The sequence below is a fragment of the Crotalus tigris genome, unplaced genomic scaffold, assembly GCF_016545835.1.
Source record: "Crotalus tigris isolate CLP2741 ecotype Arizona unplaced genomic scaffold, ASM1654583v1 scf7180000024506.7606697, whole genome shotgun sequence".
In the NCBI taxonomy this organism is placed as follows: domain Eukaryota; kingdom Metazoa; phylum Chordata; class Lepidosauria; order Squamata; family Viperidae; genus Crotalus; species Crotalus tigris.
Window position 1 is genome coordinate 1,323,202 of NW_024100678.1, and position 21,602 is coordinate 1,344,803.

The 21,602-nt window shown below is 39.7% G+C and overlaps 1 protein-coding gene across 3 annotated transcripts in view; it reads right to left on the bottom strand.

Annotated features, from left to right (window-relative positions):
- The window catches only part of CORO2A (coronin 2A), a 62,663-nt gene extending 41,525 nt beyond the window's left edge, over positions 1-21,138 (bottom strand). The window contains exon 1 of one of the 3 annotated variants that reach the window (XM_039333725.1): positions 20,703-21,138. In XM_039333725.1, coding sequence (XP_039189659.1) covers positions 20,703-20,717 — 15 coding nt within the window. In that variant the 5' untranslated portion in view covers positions 20,718-21,138. Of the gene's footprint in view, positions 1-19,876; positions 19,899-20,185; positions 20,598-20,702 lie in introns of those variants that run through there. The other 2 variants (XM_039333726.1, XM_039333729.1) reach the window with 2 other exon arrangements.
- Between the last annotated feature and the right edge of the window lie 464 nt (positions 21,139-21,602).

Sequence of the window (21,602 nt, forward strand, 5' to 3'; positions counted from 1 at the left end):
AGAGACCGCATATAAGCATCAGATTATAAAACAACTATCTGAAACAAGAGCAAACAGATTAAGAAGACCCAAAAAGTCAGATTGGATGGCATTAATGAGATCCACAAAGAATGGTAAGACGATTAAAGAATAAAAGGCAATACGTGAAGTCATGTACAGATGTGATGGAAGCAAGGATGGCTTATAAGAATAAAAAGGCATAAGGTGTATGTGTACACTTTTGAGAACAAGCAACAAAATTTCATGTTTAATGTATGCCAATGGACCCACAGTAAAAAATGACAATAAAGGTTATCTATCTAATGCAGAACCCATGCAATGGGTGTGTTATAATTGTTTTTTACTCATACCTTAATGTCTTTGACTTACTTTTTTTTTCTTACTTCTTTTCTGCATTTTGCATAATATTGCTTGTTCCAAAAGGAAAATATGTAATGAATCAGTACTATGAGGTTTCAAGGTTCAAACCAAAGGCTCACCAAAATGGAGGTTCAAGAAGCAGAAGAGATAGCTGATCTTTTGCTACTCTGATTGATTACTCTGGAAGTTACACAGCATTTATGTTTTCCAGCATCATCCACAGATAACTAGATGCCAGCCATAACTTTGCATCCTATGTCCAATACCCTGCAGCAGAACAATTTTGAATGTGTTGCGTGTTTGTGAAGCTGAAAGCACCAGGCCTATAGGGAGGAAAGACTTCTAAAAGAAAAAGGCAGAACCTTAATAGTTAGCTAATCCTGTTAAGAAACATTGTTATTTTATCCAATAAACCACAAAATTTAAATGTTGTGATAGAAGTTCATCAAAGACCAAATATCACAGAAATAATTTTATCTATAGTTGTATATACTGCTCATTATTTAAAAGACACATGGCTGCTTACCACATCTATCTCCACCCATCCCATCCATCCATCTACCCATTCTGTAGTATCACCTGAAATGGAATGTTTTCAATGGAGTTCAGTCAATGTTCAACTTGTAAGGAAATTAGTTAGTATCCATACCTGTGAGAACTATTCCTAAATGTTGATTTCCTTCCAAAGGAAACAGAATGTACACATTGTAACTGTATGTCATATTAAACACTGGTTACCTAAATAATAGGTTATTAAACCAAAGTGCTTAAATTCTTGCAAGACTCACAATCACCTTTTCATCTAGCATGTTCTACAAATCTAGGGTCTCATCTAATCTGCACAAGAAAGTCAAATATATTTACACAAATATAAGAAAATTATGCAAACTGATTTGCCAAATAACAGATATATATTCTTTGGGGATAAAGCTTGGTATTGATTCAAAGGCCTGCTGAATGGGTGTTTTATAAAATCAAGGTTTTACTGCGACACAATAGATTTATCGCAGGAAATGAAAATCATGGCTAACTTAAAGCTTCTTTAAATCATCAAAACAATACTTATTTTCTTTAAAAGGATCTTGATAAAGCCTTGCCTGGCCCAGCTTCCATCTGGGAAGTTTAGAGGTTACCAGGTTCATAGGCTACTTTATCTTAGAAGCCAGGAAAGAAAAGTTTTATAAGCCAACCACAAGCTCTGTGATATCATCTCTGTTTACCAGAGTTGCTAAGGAGTCAGCCACAGGCTGGGTGAGGCATCAGTACCAGTGGATAGTCAAGTTATTCACTGTGACGTCTCTGCAGTGGACAGATCCTGCAAACTCTCACAAGTGAGGACACTGTTGAGCTGTATAATTCCAATTCTCAACGTGAGAGGCTTTACGCATTCCCACAGTTCTTACATCATAAAATCAAGCAATATCTATGGCCATTCAGCCACTGTTTATATCTGTTCTTTGGTGGAGCTGTGCCTGTTTACATCTGTAGCAATTCTGTAGAACAAGGGTCAATAGTATTTTTATCATTATTACAGTGATTTAGCGTAAAGGAATGATTTTCAACATAGTTAGCTTTACTATGTCAAGTTCCCAACAACTCTGCAAGGATCATATCACTATAAGTAATTCAATCATTAAATGTTTGCGAAAGCAGCTTGAAGCATCTCATCAATGTCTGGCACTCCTTGAATAAGCCGGAAAGGGTTCTTGGATAACTGCCTTCTAACCTCATATAATGTCATGTTCAATTTTTCTGATTTAACACAAAAAACTATACTGTACACACTGAAACTCAGGCTCCAAAAACCAGAGCTTTAAATATCAGGTCAGGATTTAAAATACATACGTTGATACATGCTATTGAGCATGGGTTGAGGACAACTATAAGCTCAGTTTGCTGGACTGGGATAGATAGAGCCAAAATACATCTCTTAGCAAGAAAGAAAAATGCAATTTCCAAGTTCAAGTGTACATCTAAACTAGATCACAAAGACCTTCATTTGCAGATCATATTAACCCATAATGTGGCTTGTTTTGATTTTACTTAGCACATTGTCTTGACCCCACCCATTATGGTTTATGGCTTAGCATGATATGTGAAGCAAGTCATTGTGGCTCATTCATTCATTCATTCATTCATGCATTTGATTTCTCTACCTACCCAACTCAAAATAAACTTTGGTTTTGGGTAATGGGTCAACCCACCTTATCAGTGGACTACAATACAGCATTACAAGTGAATTAATTATTTATCATATTTGTGTAGCAGCCTATCTCACAAGACATGACAATGGGCAGCATACAAATTAACTTTGAAACTATAGGTATCCCTATCGGATGGGGTGGGGAGGGAAAGAGCAAATAATACCATATGTGTCATGACATCATCATAAGCATGTCATAGCCTATGGGATATCACTGTGGGCCCAAATGGATGCCAAGTTTGATTCCATCTAAAGCAGTGGTTCTCAACCTTTCTAATGCCGCGACCCCATAATACAGTTCCCCATGTTGTGGTGACCCCCAACCACTTATACATCACCGGGTGCCAGGGGCATGGCCAAAGAGAAGGGGAAAAAAATGGCGGACAGCCTTGTTTGGTGACCCCCGTGAAATGGTTGTTCGACCCCAAATGGGGTCCCGACCCACAGGTTGAGAACCACTGATCTAAAGAGTAATTTTTCCCCTCACACATTCATTCAGCAGGATAGGACGGTTCCTGGACATCCTAGGACACATCTGGGAAGCTTGATTTAGGAGATCTCAGCCCCTACTCTATAATAAAGGACTCTGAGGGGCTCCTGGAAAACTTCTAGTCAAGTGTCTAAAGGAGGAAAAAAAAAAGGGGGGGGAGGATACTAAAGCTAGGTGCAAGCTGCATCCTAAGCCATCATGGGATTTAACAATAGCACTTCTACTCCTTTTACACTTGCCTACAGTAGACTTTTTTTTTCCAGACTGTGACTCTGCCCCAACTCTCACAAAGCTAAGAGAGAGTTTCTTTGATCAGTAGCAAAGATAGCCTTTAATAGATTCTCATTCTTGGGTTGGGGAAAAGGAAGGAAGAATGTCTTATCAACAGAGAAGTAAACAACTAAGTTTCCCCATCTCAAGATGGCAGGGAGAGTCTTGGAGAAAGGAGAGCAATAAAAACAAAGTACTATAATTGATACTCTTCTTATCTCGATACCTTTGTCCACTATCAATTTAAGGGCACTTACTAGTCAGGAAAGCCTTTTAAAATAATACTCTACACACATCTCTTTAAAGGCCCAACAAAATGATTTGAGTGTTACTAAAGGACAACAATTGTTATTTTTCTAAGCAGTGCAATTTGGCATACTTGAGGGTTATCCTATTTTGTTTTCACCACTTTTTTGTGAGGTAGGCTAGGAAGGGGCCACACATCATATTAAGCCACAGTATATTTTAGGTATAGTCAGGTGCTGAATAAATCAGAGTGCTTGAGCCCACACATTATGTTCATAATTCATGATTTACATCTATATCTTGTTTGGTTCACACAATGTTTGTGAAAAAAAATGAACAAAGATATTATGATTTATGAGTAGAAACCCAATAAATGCTATTTGCTCCAAATGATCCAAGGAGTTAAATGGCTGAACCTATTAGAGAAATTATAACTTAACATAGGACTGGGCTACACAAGGAGTGGTCTGATAGTTTCTGGAAATAAATCCTCCAAACCAGAAAAGGGGGGTCTGGAGGGGGAATGAGATTACTGTAGTTCCCTGGAATGTTCTGTTCTGAAATTATTAAGCTTTTTACTTTTCTAGTTGGTACAAGACTCTAGAAGTTGTCCATATTTTGCAGTCCAGTTATGATAGCTCTACTTAATAGCAATAGAGCTAAATGGCACACACATTCTTATAGTGCAGTGGTTCTCAACCTGTGGGTCAGGACCCCATTTGGGGTCGAACGACCATTTCACGGGGATCGCCAAACAAGGCTGTCCGCCATTTTTTCCTCCTTTTCTTTGGCCATGCCCCTGGCACCCGGTGATGTATAAGTGGTTGGGGGTCACCACAACACAGGGAACTGTATTATGGGGTCGCGGCATTAGAAAGGTTGAGAACCACTGTTATAGTGGCTATATTTTGAACTGAAAACTGGGGAACAACCCAACCCAGGTCCTCCTGTTCTTTTCTTCAGAAATCCCTATATTTCTATGTGTTTAACAGATACACGCACCCACCAATGTGGTATAGTAGTTAAGAAGTCATGGCGAAGACCCAGACTGAATTCAATTCTCATACATGGAAATTCACTAGGTGACTTTGGGACCCTTCACCTATTCACTCAGTCTTTCGGTCCAACCTACCACATAGGGGTGTTTCTGTGGGGAAATTCCGAGCTGTGGCTATTAGGGTAAGATTGTAAAGCCCCAATGTTCCATATTAGCTTGGATATAAATAACTGGTTAGAAAATATTTTCAAAAGAAAACTGAAATGAAAATTAGGCATTGGGGAGGGGTTATGAAGGATGGCATAGAAGACCTATGAGAGTCAGATTTGGTTCAGCAGGAAGATAGTTTCCAATGCTATGCTTACTAACAGCCCTAAGTACATCCCAGAGGCCACCATTGCCTTCTTATCTCAAAAGTTTAGCATTAGTCTTTAGGAAGATATAGGTCAGTGGTGGCGAACCTATGGCACGCGTGCCAGAGGTGGCACTCAGAGCCCTCTCTTGGGCACCTGTGCCACCACTACCAGCGGCTTGCGCAAGTCCATTAGGTCGCCACCTAGAGCAGCAGCCCCACCCAGCACAAAGGAGGCGAAGCAGCCAGCTAGCTAGCTCGAGTAGAGGTGGTAGAGCATGCCCACACCCAGCAAGCCAAAGACCAGGGAAAGCTGGATCCCCATTGGCGCCATGGCCCCCTAGTCCCAGCTAGGATTGTGTGCCTCCCCCCATCTATGCTGGGCCTCCTGCCCATCGCCCCCCCCCGAGACCCCCTGGATCTCCCCCAACCCTGCCCGTCCCCCACAGACATCCCCCCATGAGCAACATCGAGGTGGCCCTGCCCACCCCAGCCATGCTCACCCAGCCTGCCGTGACAATCGCAGCCATGCCCACCCAGTGGGCCACACCCACCCAGGAGCCACACCCCCACACACCCCCTGAGGGCGCCACGCTGATGCGCCCCTGGCACTTTGTGATAAGTAAGTGGGTTTTGGGTTGTGTTTGGGCACTCGGTCTCTAAAAGGTTCGCCATCACTGATATAGGTGATCAATTTGAAGGAATTTGAATTTGAAGGAATAATCATCATTGAGGTTGTACTGAGATCATATTGAGATAGGATGGGTAGAGATGGGAAAGCTGTGGAGGCAAAGACCTGGTATCTCTATAAGAATAGGATAGAGACCTAATGAAGGAACGGCAAATGTCAAAAGATATAAACAAATGAAGGGAAAAGCCTATAAAATCAAAGGGAAACTGAGAAAAACAAGGTTGCAGTAAACAAGGGACTAATCCCCAACAAGAAGCTTATACAAGTAGTCCTTGACTTATGATCACAAAATTTATGTTGTTAAGTGAGACATTTAAGTGAGTTTTGCTCCATTTTATTAACTTTCTTGCCACAGTTGTTAAGGGAATCACTGCTGTTGTTGAGTTAGTAACGCAGTTGTTAAGTGAATTTGGCTTCCCCACTGGCTTTGCTTGTCAGAAATTTGCAAAAGCTGATGATGATCCCAGGACATGGCAACAGTTATAAATATGAATCAGTTGCCAAGCATCCGAATTTTGATCACATGACCATGGGGATAGTGCAAAGGTTGTAAGTGTGAAAAACAGTCATAAGTCACTTTTTTCAGTGCCGTTGTAACTTTGAGCGGTCACTAAATGAATTGTTATAAGTCGAGGACTACCTGTACTTTGAAGGCTAATTCTGTCACTAGACTGAGAATGGTGCTCATGTGACTGAAAATCAGTGTCCCAGGCAAGGAGGTAAACTTTTTATCTCAATCCAACCAGAAAATTAGTCGTGTTGGCTATCATAGTGGGACATTTTGTCAAACATATCTGGAGGATATGCTACATTTGTTGTCTTACATAAGTAGAGAAGAGCAAATTTATTGTCAAGGGGAAAACTAGGCCAAGCTGAGAAAGAACCAAAGTTTGATCCAAAATATATAGAGCTACTTAGTGAGCTTTGGTATTGAGTTTTAGTAATCAGATATCAATACAGTAAAGCAAAACACAGAATGAGAATCTGAATGTCTCTTGCAAATGTTTCCCTGCGTAAACACACCTTTCACGCTCTAGCTTTCTGAACTAATATAAAAACAATCACTGAGAACAGTAAACACAATCCAAATCCTCTTTCTGTAGAGACAATGCTTCATTTCATTTTAACTTTGGCTGCCGGGATGCTAAAAAATCATTGCTCCTTATCAGTTTTCTCCATAAGTAATCAGGAACCTTCAGTTTCAGTGACATGGCAAACTCCAGCTAATAAAGCTTTTCCTTTTTCGTAGACCTTTTCTTGATGTTTGGAGGAATATAATATACTTGCCCTGGTCAAGACACCTCCAGAGAAAAGCAAAGTGATACTCCAAAGATAGAGAAGAATTCGGTCCAAATGGAAAGAGTTACTGTATGCATCAGAGTCCATCAACCATAAAACTCTTAAAAGAAACATTTCAGAGAGAACTAGTGAAAAAATGTACAGTATATGTTGAATATCCCAGCTGAACACATTCTCCTCTATTGTTTTGGCACACTACTGCCTTAGAGCCAATTGGTGTCAACCATTGAGTGCAGATAATGCTTTTGTATGGATTCTCTCGAGAGACGAAGGTTCAAGGTAAGAGGCTTCAATATTAGCAGCAACAGTTCCACCTTCTCAGATGTTCCATCTTCCCCTTCTTAGCATTATATAGTAAGAAAAAATTGGAAAACACTGGAGGCTTACAAATGGAAGATAGCAATCACTGAGCACCCAACCCACAGAAAATCCTGCAAATGAGTCTAAGCAATTGTATAAGAAATGTTTCACATGGAAGCACTCAAAGGTGATGCCATCACAATCAATGAACCAAAAGCACACACTGGATAAAGTGCACATCGAGATTTGCAGCAGTGTATTTGACTATTGTGTTTTCATTTTCTTTGTACAGAGAGCTCTGCAGAGCACTTCTTATCAGATTCTAGGCATTATGATGCCTGTAAAGAAACAAAAGAAGACAGAGAGTTTCTGCCAACCTTGGCCAGAGATCTGAAAAAAACTGTTTTCCTGTGACCCTTTGGCTGATTATACTAGAAACCTTACTATTGAAAAGTACGTCTTGCTTGCCTCTGTATGTCATAGGTGCGCCATATCAATAATCAGAAATGGATTTTACTCAGTTAAATCTGTGATTCTTAGCAGTTGACAACAGGCCAGTAAAACAAGAAATCAAACTAAAATTGCAAACAATAACAACAATGTACCAATTAAAATAAATAAGCAATAAATACATTCAACTGTACTAATGCCAACTTGACAATCAAGCAACATTAGCGGTCGGGTATTTCATGGGTAAACTGTTTGGGCAGCTTTGTGAAAAGACAACAGGATCTGTGCTAACTCAGCCAGGGGCTAAAGATTATTCTACAAAACAAAGACTGCCCCATTCATGTCTGGGTTCCATGTAGTATCTTCAACCAAGATGAACATACTAGACAGGACAGTCCTACCTAGAAAAGATTGTCTTGCAGGTACCTACATGTAAACCAAACCTTGTAAGGCTTTCAAAGTCAAAACTAACATTTTGAGTGCTATCTGGAAAGTTACTGGAATTCAGTGCCTACTTATTAGATGCTACATGGCTGTGGTGATTCTCACCTATACCATAGTAGGAACCACCTCCTGTACCAATGAGATATCTGTGTCGTCTTCAATGCATGTTACAGTAATCTGATCTGATAGTAATGAGAACAAGAGGACTGTTGTCAGAGCCTGCCACTCCAGGTAACACCGTAAGTCGCACACCATCCAAAGTTGTTCAAAGTGCGCCCTGAAACTTAGCTCCCCTCAAATTTAGCCCTTACCTGCAAATGTAACAGAAGCCATGAGTCCAGGAAAACATTCAAGTTAAGAGCTGTTTCTTCAGCCAAAGATAAAAGCAGAGCAGACACAGAGCCTGATAAGTTCTGCACAATGCTGTCTTGATTCTATTAGGGTTCAATTCCAGCTTGTTTCCAGACCCCACAACCACTTGGGCCCAGGCTACCATAGAGTCCCTGGCCTGGCCTGGAATTATCAGCATGCTCCCCTGAAACTGACAGAGCTTATTTAGATGTTAACAAGAAGGGGGAAGAGGACCCCACAGTAGGCAGCACATTGGGATGACCTATCTGTTCCTTTAGGATTCATTTGCACTACCCTGCTCCTTTAGGAGGGAGAAGAAACACCATAATCCTGAATCTTATAAGCAATCCAGAATGATATTAATGTCAATGGATGCTGCTGAAAAGTCAAGCAAGATAAAAAAAAATTATATTCCCTACATCCAGGAAAGCCATCCATCCGAGCAACGAATACTATTTTCTCCTGTGGCCAGGCCTAAATCCGAGTGAAATAAACCCTGTACCGTAGGAACTTGGTATTTGGTGACTGTTGGACTGACTCTCCAAACTTCATTTCTCTTCTCACCAAACACTGCTAGCTGGCAGGAAAACTTTTATCAATTATTACCTTAAATATGGTTAACCTAGGGCAAAGACAAGTTCTGACAAACGGCTACACCCCCAAGTTTAGCTATTTGTCAAAACCTGGCCCATTATTCAGAAAGCTGATCTATCACCACTGGTCAGAACCAGCCTGGTAAAGGTGCCTGGGATCCTCAGATGGAGAAGGCTGTTTCATCAGGCAATGAGAAGGGTTTGTTCAGTCTAGTGAGAGATCTTCCCACTTCACCATGAAACTGCTCTCCCTGCATCATTCAGCTATTTTTTTAAGAGCTATTTTTAAACACAGGTTTACCATTCTTCTGGAAGAGCATGAAACCCATGTTGAAAAAAAAAACTAGCAGGCCCTGGGGATACCGAAATGGAAATATCTTCTGTGCCTATCTCTTGTTTTTCAGGTTGGCTGATAAGAGCTGGAGCCAGCTCTTTACCCACCAAATTGTCAAAACACACACACACACACACACAGAGAGAGAGAGAGAGAGAGAGAGAGAGAGAGAGAGAGAGATAAATAGATAAAGAGAGAGAGAAAGAGAGGGAGGGAGGGAGGGAGGGAGGGAGGGAGGGAGAGGGAGAGAGAGGGGGGGGATCCATGCAAGTGGACAGATCACTATAGCTCTTGTGGGAGAAAATTGCTGAACAGACATGCAGGTGAGGAGGCATGCCAACACAGCATCCTAAAATGCAACAGGAGCTGGGCAGATCCCACACGACAACCATGCCATCACCAGCATTCTTGATGAAGCCTTGTAGGTCATTTTCCCAAAAAGACTTGTATTGGGAGAAGAGGGTGAACATTACTTCAAAACTGAAATAGTTAAAGCTTTCTGCTGCAAACTGGATATGAAACAAAGGTCATGTCCTTTAAAAATGGTTAACTGAGTGTCTTTGGGCCACAGCTGGTGGATGTCTGATAAACCCACTGACTAAAAGCCATTTGCCCCATAGTGATTATAGCGACTTCTAGCATCATCAGCTATCACAGAGACGATAACAAAGCCTCTTTACTGTAATGTGAATGCAACTATTAAATTCCCTAGTGATAATCCCACCAAGAAAAGAAAGGCAGGCTTAATAGAAATAAAAATTAGAGAAGGCATCCAAATAACAGGAGCTTCAGAAAAGAAATAACATATTATCAACAAAATAGCAGAGTCGCTGACATAATTTTTCTTGCAAAGTAAAATGCACCTCACCCACAGCTCTGGTAATTCTCAGCAGAGAAGAAATTCCTGAAAATGGATGAATATCGCTTAGGAGAGGGGGAGGGCCAGAGACAGCACAATGGTCTTTGTCAACAAAGAGTATTACTAAGTTATTGGTTTTTTCCATCTACAGAAAAAATTGCCTCAAGGAGTTTTGGATAAGAAACTGTGATCAATTGATACATATAAGCTAGGGTATATGTGGTCTTCAAGAGCTTATTATATTACGATTTCCAGCATTGTTTCTTCTGCTGCTTACAACTGCCAGGTATTATTCAGATAGAGCCAAAACTGTGTTTCTCAGACTTTATGCCATTATGGACCAAGAAAGATTTCAACAATGTGAACACCAACTATCCCTTTATCTTTGTCTTCACATTTTTTTTCAGTGAATATGATATTAGGTATAGTTGCATCAGGGAATGTCTTCTCATACCCTCCATTTTAAAAAGAAATTCTATACCAACTATAATCCCAAATTAAGAATTTATATACCATTAAAAATATTTTATGTACAATATGCCATGCTAAAAATTCTTAAGATAAATATGCTGGTAAAGAATGCTCTTCAGTAGAAATCTCTGAAGAATGATGGGCAAGATGATTCTCATTTAATAAAATCCCAATTTTAGCAATAGCAATAGCATTTTGGCTTATATACCACCCCAAAGTACTTTACAGCACTCTCTGGGAGGTTTATAATGTAAGCATTATTTGCATATCGCTCCCAAAAATCTGTGTCCTCATTTTACCAACCTTGGAAGGATGGGTCAACCTTGAATCCCATCAGGCTCAAACTCCAAGCTATGGACAGAGTTTGGCTGCAATACTGCATTTTTCAAACACTATGCCACCAAAGCTTTTAGATATTCTTAATCTAAAATAATGAATCATTATTCATCATCACATTTCTTAGTTACGTGTGTCTCTTTTGAGGCTGCTTGTCTGAGATCATTGCCCTACTTAAGACAATACCTGTAAACTCATAGTCAATGGTATTCAAGAGCTGTTGACTTCTGTCATTTTCTGAATTTAAATACATTGCTATTTGCACATTTTTCCTATGTTCATGAAGCAGTTTTCAGCCACTGATCCATTTCACAAACAGCTGATCTATGTTGAAGAGGGAGAAGCTGGGATTGAGGTGGCAAAAGGACTCTGATCTCACCAACTGACTGGTGGTGAAAATTGAAAATAGGGGCTGAGGCAGTGAATGGGTTGCAGTCAATGGATTGGCAATGAAAGGGAGAAGGGGACATGCTAGACATCCATGGATCACCAATGGTCTGAAGATCACTCTGAAAATCACTGATCTTGAAAGCCTGTAGCTAATGCCTGGTCTAATGAGTGGGAAGATTCTCAGGAACTATGAGTAACAGCTCTTACTCTGGTTGATGGAGGAGTTTTCTTTCTCCCGTGGATTTTCCTGTGGATTCTATCTATTTTTAAAACTACAGCAATTTGAGATTCAGTGTCTTGTGAAAAACAAGCCATTACATATTGAGCTTTCCCTTGCAGGCCTGCATTTTCCTTTGCACTGGGAAATCAATCAATCAACCAATCAATCCTAATGCGGGGAAGAGTCTGAGGCCTGATTTCTCCAGTCAGATAGTAAGGTGTCAGCTTGTTCTAATTATTTGTGTTACTTTCCATGGTAGGGAAGCCCAGGGGAAGCATAGAAATGTTTTGCATCCCTGTTGCAATCAGCTACAGCCTGGTACGGATACATAAAGGATAAGCCAGCTTGGCATAGTGATTAAGATACCAGGTTGAAAATTGTGAGTTTTAGTCCCATCTTAGGCACAAAACCTGACCCAGTCATTCTCTCAGCCCTAGAAAGCAGCAAGGATAAGCCACCTCAAACTTGCCAAGAAAATTGAGAGACTAGTCCAGGCAGTTGCCAGGCGTCAACACTCACTTGAAGTTACAAAGAAAGTAAAAAAAACAAAAACATAGAGTAACCTGAGCCTTTTCATTGTTTCTGTGTTCTGAATAGAGGGAGGAGGAAACACAGATAAGCTGGACGATTCCAGGGGACTAGCAAAGCAAAAGCAGTAACAATTGGCCACCCTTCCCTTCAACAAAATTAGTTTTAAATAAACTTGACTTGATATGGAAATGCAGGTAGTCCTCAACCTACAACCACAACTGAACCCAAAATTTCTGTTGCTAAGTGAGACAGTTAAGTGAATCTTGCCCCATTTTATGACCTTTCTTGCCACAGTTGTTAATTGAATCACTGCAGCTGTTAAGTTAGTAATATGGTTGTTAAGTGAATCTGGCTTCCCTATTAACTTTGCTTATTAGAAGGTCACAAAAGGTCATCACATGACCCCAGGACACTGCAACCGTCATAAATATGAACCAGTTGCCAGGATTTTTGATCACATGACCATGGGGATGCTACAATGGTCATAAAGGTGAAAAACAGTCATAAATCATTTTTTCAGTGCCTTTGTAAGTTCAAACAATCACTAAATGAATAGTTGTAAGTCAAGGACCACCTGTAGAAGCCACCAAATAATTAATTGAAGTTGCTCCATTTTAATTATGAAAAGGCTTTTTTGTGGTACTAAGCCTGGCACGTATATATGTCAGCAATTTCATTTTCTTTTTATTTTATCATTCAAAATAGCCTTCTACTTTATGTTATCACAAATCAGTGGTCCGAACTTAAAGTACTTCCAAATGAGAACTCCACAACATTTTGAAAGCAGCTTTGGACCTCTGTAATCCCATACTTGTCAGCTAATTTCATCAAGTAAACTAATTTATTTCTCACTCAGTCGCAGTATATCTGAAACTTTTTTTTCCTGAAAAATTGTGGCTCTATAATATTTGCAAGATGTCTGTTTCTCAATGTTTACAAACTGCTGCCTCATCGTATTTGACTTTTTTTTCAACTCCCCCCTTACAAGAGCCACTTAGATTTTTTTTATTTCATTTTATTATTTATTTTGTTTTATTATTTTATTTTATTTTGCATATGACTAGACAAATTCATGGAATGTGAAGTAAGGGAAGAGATTGGGGAGAGGGCACAGAGAATTTTTTTTTTTTTATGGAGTGAGAGTCAAGAAAGTTTTCTTGCCACAGAGCTCAGTGATGTCTCAAAGGTAGAATAGTATTTTTTTGTTTTGTTTTTTGTTCTAGGTTTGCTAACAATTTGCGATCATCTTTGAAGAGCCAGGGAGTGGAAATGTTAGCAAAGCGGAAGAGTTTTAATTCATGCTATACTTTATTTTCTTACAGTTGAAGTATTACATTTTCCAGAAGGACCATAATTAAATTAGATTGCACTGTGAGGGAGTGGATTGCTTTTTCTTTTTTTGATAAGAGGGCAATCATTGCCAAAGTCCCTGTCTTTATTTTGATAATTAAATCAATCCAAAAAGAAGATAATATACAGCGAGTCAATCATTACCTCAGTCACATAGCTCAATCCATTTCGAATGTACTTTTTCAGCAAAAGAAAAACAGCTATTCTAGGAACTTGCCTATTTCCACAGTTTTCTTGATCTTCCACCTTGGTCTTCTTCTATCTTTCCAATGGATGCAAACATGTCATTGCTGACCAAGAACCTGAGATTTCCTCAACAGGCTCAGCCCACAAAAGAGACATTGTAAAACGACAACATCAGCAGTGGTTTTTCAATCACAGCAACAATCAGGAAGTCGGCATTTTTCCTTTGTCTACCACAGAGCCAGCTGTGCTTAGAGTTGGTACAGATTAATAGACAGGGATATAAATAATGAAACATGAAATCATGTAACAAGATCCTCAGCAACAAGCACAATATCCTTTCCAAAATGATCCACCGCCAACTCACACCTACGAAATATAGCTAGTAATCCCTACAAGGCAGTAAAAAGAAATGTTGGAAGGATGTAGGTCAAGGTCTTTATCTTTAACGGTGACATTACAGTGAATATGTTATCTTCCATGTGTTGAACTGCAATTTCCAGTATCTTTGATCTTTGAATCAGCCTATATCTGTAGCTCTGACTGCTGAGACCTAGGATTTAATAAGATCTGGAATGGCAAATCCCATTGCTAACATGACACTTAACCAGCACCTGAAACTTGATCTGAATTAACACAAGAACTTTGGCATGGCTTGCTTGGTGTTCACTTTGAGTATGAAATGAAGCCAGTCAACAGAAGATATGCAACAAATCTTAGTTAAGTAAACCATAGCTTAGTACAGTATAGAATGCAGGTTCCTCATTTGTTAGCTTTCCCACAACTACTGCAACCCTCTCTACCATATACTGTTTCCACATTTTAGCAAGGAAGCAGGAATTGTCAAAAATGAACTCCCAACCTTTAAAGTTTAAAGGCAAATATTTCTTTTTGCAAAAACCATCGGTGGATAAAATTCTATATATCTTGCACCAGATGTGTTCCTTAACAATAAGTAACTTCATAACCAAGGCCAGTCTGTGATTGCAATAATGTTATATCCCATCCCTTACTTCTGAACAGACGGGGAGGGAAGGGGGGGAGTGGAAGCAAGAGAAAGAAAAGCACTCAGTGACAAATATGAAGGCGATGATTTAGTTCCCAGTTCAGTCTTTGGTGTCTCCAGATTATTTATTCATTTGTTGGATTTATATTCTGCCTTTATCCTGATTATAAAAAATCCCTGAAGCTGTAAGGTTCTGGCCACATTGGTCAGAAGTGAACTAGCTGAAGAATTCATATATCTAAGTAAACAAACAATCTCTACTTGAAATCTCCATAATTCACCACCCATTATGGATGCAATACAATACTATACAGAGAGGCTTGGACTACCACAGAATTCCTGACCAAATACATTTCAAGTAATTTTTAGTAAAACAAGCAACCTAGAGTAAACTCAGCTCAGTAGAGCATATGACTGGCTGACTATTGTAAGAACCAGCAATGTACACAATCAATGGTAATACTGTAATCCAATACAATGTCACACCAGCCAGTATTCAGCACACCAGTACAAGATCCTTATTCGCCAAATGATTTTTATCAAAGCCACAAGATGGAAAGTTCCCAAAACTCCTAATAAAGTTTACTGTGGGATGTGATGATGTGAAGCCTCAATCATGATCACTTTATGTACTGAAGCACAAAAATGAATTTAAGTGTTTTTCAAACTATCAACATTAATCACAGCTATTCATAACGGGCAGGATTCTTATTTCAGTGGGAATTCTTTACTATGTAAAGCAGTGAAATAGAATAAGTTCAACTTCAAAGCTTGATTGCAATGCCTGAAGCAGGAATTTTGCAAATTTGGGGCCCAGACCAGAGAATTTTGTCTTACTGTGTATTTGTAATATGTACAAACATATGTAGTCTTCAAGAAAAGGAGTATTAGGCAGGCCTATGAAGTTTCCAAATTAGCTATCATCCAGATTAGATAAAAACTAAGGGCCAAGGCTTTTGTTTTTCCTTTTTTGCCACTCTATTTTTTGCTCCAGCAGTAAATCACAGCTGGATTACAGACAGTCCATATTAAATCAGAAGTCATGATATAGGATTCCAAAAGAAAGTCAGTCCAAAAGACTTTTTTGTCCAAGAGGCAAGACCAAAGTCCAAACCACAATCAAGAAAACAAAAAGATATCAGAACTCAGTAAAACTGCTGCTCAAACAGGAAGTTGTCTCTATTGTTCCTCTCTAGAAGGATCCAATGCTGGAGATATTCAAAAATCACAGCAGCTCCTAATATTTAGGATCCATCAATTGAAAATTCATTTTTGGATACACTCCAAGCTTGCTAGTTCACAGGGCCATCCTCTTTTCTATAACATTTACCACATTTTTTTATGTCTCAGTGTTTCTCTCCAGTAAACATAATTATACTTTCCAAAGGATGGCACAGTGTGATTTCATAATTAACCACTTGATAATTTGAGCTTCAGAAAGACCTGGAAACTTTTAAAGAAAACCACTCTATCTAATTAATAAATAGTAAAGTTCTGAACTGCACTTTCTGAAGGACTGAAACATCAATACACAAAACCTACTCACTGATATTTGCATGAAGAGGTGGTCCAATATACACAGGTGCAGACTTTTGCTATGAAATTTTTTTAGTTGTTTTTGGATATTATTCCAATATTTTACCAGGTACTAGTACATGTTTATTCATATGAATAATTAAAAATAGTAACAGGACTCACAGCACTTTTGAGAGTTCAAAATAATATTTTACACATTATCTCTGAACTGGTTTTAAATGATCAGATTCTTGTTTATGTTTTAAATATGATTCCGTACTTTACTTGAATGTTAAGCATACTACAGTCTCTATATACAGGGAGCATTGGGTATCACTTAAAATACATTTAAAACTCAAGATAATCCCATTCCACTTCAACTGCATGGCTCGTCCAGTTCATGTGGGTACTTCTGATGCCAGTGACCTATTCCATTCCCCCTTACTTTGTGGGTCATTGAAATATGAAACATCATGTGAAATGAGCTACCTATGAAATCAAACTTCCATACAAACTGATCCAGATGGGGAGGAAGCAATCATTTTATATCAAAGTTTATAAATCTATTTGCTAACATTTATAAATTCACTATCCAAAGTATGTTTCATTAGACCTTTGAGAGACTTTCCAAATGAGTGGGATTGCAACACGCAGAATTCCCACTCAAATGGCCAAAGATGAAAAGGGACTGTGCCTTTGCTATAGTGGCGCACAGATTCTGAAGAAGCCACCCAATCAATGCTGACAATCTATTTTTTTTAAGCAGATTTTTGTCTAGACATTTGAAACTAATTTATTAAGCTGGTTGATGTGTGCTGAATATTTGATGTGTTTGCTGCCTTTAATTGCTATAGTTCAGTGATGGCGAACCTTTTAGAGACCGAGTCCCCAAACTGCAACCCAAAACCCACTTAAGCATCTGTGGGTGCTAGGTGGGTGTGGCCCATTGGCTGGGCATGGCCCATTGGCTGGGCGTGGCTGCAGTGGTAACGCCAGACTGGGTGGGACTAAAAAGTTCAATCAATCAATTCCAACTTTGCAAGATCTTTTTTTTTCCCACGAGAAGTTGAAATTGACTGAACTTTTTTTTTTTTGCACACGGCGATAGAGGCCTAAAGCAAAAAAATGTTTATAAAACCCAGCTGAAGGCCTAGGATTGGGGTGACAGTGCGTGTGCCCACAGAGAGTGCTCTGAGTGCCGCCTCTGGCACCCGTGCCATAGGTTCGCCACCACTACTATAGTTGATGCTTTCTTTTAACCAAACAGCACACTAGGGTTTTAAAACATGTTTTAAAGACTGCCTTGTGCCTGTGAAATGAAGATGATACAAATATTTTAATGATATTAATCAGTGTGATATGGCAGTGCTTTTGTCGCTATGATAACATCTAGCTTGCCACTGATAACTTAGCAAATACATGAGTGAAGATGCAGTTCAGTCTTTGATCCATACTTCCATGCCTTGATTCAAGCTGATTTCAGAAAATTCCCTGGGCTCTCCTACTTCAATTATTGAGAATAGCAGGGGATTCCTCCCTACTGGCCTCCTTCCCCTCTTTACTAGATCTCTGGAGGAAGGTAGAATCACGCAAGAGCAACATCTGGCTGGTTATCCCAGCCAATGATAGGATCTTGAGCAAGCCAAACATTACTGATTTATGCTAGTCTGAAAGTATTAGCAAGTTTAGCACAGACATGACAGCCACCATTGTACAAATCTGGTAAAAGCCCTCATCATAAGATCTCTTTTCTCTCTCTTATGTCCAGATCTGCAACTATCGTAACTGGGAAAACAAAACATCTGGAATTGCCTAAGCTGACATCAAGTAACCATGCAAAACTGTATTATCTATAGCTACTCCAGAAAACTGTGGAACACCCTTCCCCTTGAGGTTTACTGAGTTCAATCCTGAGCAATTTCCAGAAATACTATTTGAACAGATGATGACATTTGCGGATAAGCTGAACTGAAGTCTGTACAAGGTGCCTTCCAACCTCTACATATTATGCTTTATGGGATTGAAGGCCAATATTTCTGGAGAAGAAATATTGAGAATAAAGAGAATAAGGATAAGAGTGGAGGTGAATGACTGAGCCACTGTTCTATCACCAAGATGAAGCCTTCCTATTCTAGCCCTGCATCAGAACAGTTATTCAGAATCCATAAAAAGCAGCACAGACCACAGACGGGGCCAAAGAAGAGCTGAAGAAGCAGGGAGTCTGGAAAAGATGGTTTGGGGATCTGGAAAAGCAGCCAGCCAAAAATCACCAACGAGCAGTAGGAATTCAAGAAGTGAAGACTCAATATCATAAACAAAATATTCTGATATAAGCCTCTGGGCTTTAGTTATCAAAGACTTTACTGGATTGCTGTATCATGATCTGAGAGTAGTTATTATTGTGCTAGAAGTCTCTGGGAGTAGGATATGTAAAGGAAAAGAGGGATGAGAACATTGTATATCTTAACAAAGAAAGAAATTAACATTTTTTAAATCCATTACTGAAGTTCCAGTTAATTGCAGGAAGTGGCAGGGTAAATGTAATAGATGGCTGCTGCCTTTATTTTGCTAATGAGATTCATGGACAAGTGCTCAGTGCTGGAACCAGTATATTGGGCTAAACAGGGACCAAGTCATCATTTCAAGACTCGGATAAATCACATGTTTCCAATGCTGCTAAGTGACACCTGACAGTTAATAGTCACCTCCACAGACTCTAAGCAAGGTCTTACTTTCAACAACTACCTGACACCCAAAAGCTTCTCACAGCACAAAACTATTTTTCAATATCTATAAATTATAAACAACATTCATGTGAGTCTTTCTTTCAGCAAAATTCACATTACAATTTAAACAAGCAATCCTTTTGCACACTTCAGTGTAGCTTCTTTGGACCCAGGGACAAAGTCACATCAACATTCCTTCTGCATGAAAACCCCAGGGCAAAGGCAGAGCAATAAACACATTCTACTGCATTTGTCAACAGCTTTATCTATACCTCCAACAAATCCCATTATTTAGATCAGCCTTCATCTGGTCTCCCTCAAGTATGTCAGCAAAAACTTCTTTTAAGAAAGAGGAAGGAGAAAGAGAAGGGGGTGTAGTATTGTATTTTCATTCATAATTGTTTACGCTGTTTGCAAGCCACTTCGGGAAAACTATTATCCTGAAAGCTGGGATATAAGAATATAATAACTATAATAAACAAATTCTCTTCCTAGCCACATATCTTTGCTGGTTTGGGATTATGCAAATTGTAGTCTAACATATCTAAGAGGTACTTGATGGGAGAAAGTTTCTGTACCAGCCATATAATAAACATTGAGTACCTAATTTTGCAAATATGTGTGTGTGTATGTGTGTGTGTGTGTGTGTATGTAATTTAAAATGGGCAAATGTATCAGCATTAAATATCATTTAGTTGTCCTAACCACTGAAACAGCTGACCAGACTATCCATCAGCTATCATTCCTTTTTTTTAAGTTCTGAAAATAAGACAATATTTCAATATTCAAGATATGTCCATGAAAGCTACTTTCCTTTTTGTCAAGTTGTGAGAGACCCAGTAAAAAGAAGAATTCACTTCCAATAGGAAAGGATTTTTCACTGGCTATTTACCTGGAGGAGAATCTTACCTCACCACAAGAACTATGCAAAGGACAGCCACCAGTCTGAAAAGCAATGCACAGCAGTGCCCAACTTCACTTAATTCCCTGCTCCACCCAATTCAAGAGACCTCTACAAACTATGACCCTCTTTACTTCCTGATGCTAGAAGCAAATGTTATTCATCTCCAAGCACAACAATGTTGAAAAATAAACTCTAGTTCTTGTCAGATCTGTTAAGAATGCAGATACAGATCAGTGCATCTAATTGATTGATCATATTGCTAGACTATAATAGAAAATAGGTCTTTCTTTTTCAGGAAGAGAAACATTTCTTACCCAAGAACTTCCTGGTATACAGTTCCTCTTAAGTCTAGAAAGGCTGGCATAGGGAATCTACTACGAGTCTCTACAGAGAAGACCCATATTTTTGTGATAACTGCAGGGACCCGAGCTGCCAAATCTATGTAAATTCAAGGACTAGGATTTTTCTTGGTCGCTTTTCTTTACCCCGCCCTTCAGATGCAGAAAGATGCAGTCTGTCCACCTCGCGAATAGCATTCAGTTCCAGGAGCAGAAGCTCTCTCTGACTTAAAATTATTATAGTATACCAAGAATATTCAGCTTTATAAGAGAGGTGTGAAATCGCCCGTTCTTGTTTACAGCTCGCAAAAGAAAGAAAGAAAGAAAGAAAGAAAGAAAGAAAGAAAGAAAGAAAGAAAGAAAGAAAGAAAGAAAGAAAGAAAGAAAGAAAGAAAGAAAGAAAGAAAGAAAGCCTGGCAGTTTATTCTTCTGACATGATTCAAGAGCAGCTTCATCGTCTTAGTTCCTCCTTTTTTTTGCAACGGTTTCCTACCTTCGTGACGGTCATGCAGGCTGGATTTTTTTTTAAAAAAAAAATGTTTTATGTCAGGTGCCCGTCTGGTACCAGGAGCGTCTTTCTGCAGCAAAGATCTCAGATCCTGTCTGCCCCACACCTTCGCCTACGCTTTCCCTACCCTCTCCCCTTACAGGTGTCGCCGCGCGCTCAAAGAATCCCGTTCATTCATTATACCGCGTCCAGCGTTGCAGCTTCGTATGCAAAGCATCGCAAGACGCCCGTTTAAAATAAAAAATAAATAAATCACGGAAGAATCTTTTTTTAGTTATTATCTCCCACCCGCTTCATTTAAAAAAAAAAAAGACAGCCTGTTCTAATATTAAAGATCCGCCCGCTTGCAGCAAGCACGCTCGACAGGCAAGGCGCACGCTTGCGAAGTCACTGCAGAACGCGCACACACACACAAACAGGCGCGCGGGCGCGAGCTGGGAGTTAGAGGGAAAGCGAGGGGCGGAGCCGCAGGAGAAAGGAACCAAAGGCTACTAGTCACCCCTCCCCTCTTTTGTGCACGAGCGAGACGCTCTGAGGGAGCGGGCGGGGGCGTTGCGGCCCAGGGAGGGGGGAGCAACTTGGGGAGACCTTCAGCCCTTTGCAGGGAATGCGGGCTTCTCGTTCAGAAATACATTTAAAAACAAATTTTGCGGCTAATAGTGACCCGCATTCACACGCGCGCGATTTAGAAATAAGAGACGCAGAACGTTTTGCAGTTTCCGAACTCAGTACTGCACAGTCCTTTCCTGTTGACTTCATAGGCATCGCTGGGCGGTTCTCCTGGCCCCACTATGTTGCTTGCTTTGCAGAGCTTGTTTTTTTTTTAAAAAAAAAAAACGCCCAAAATTTCCTTGTGGTCTCCCATCGAAGTGCTAATCAGGCCTG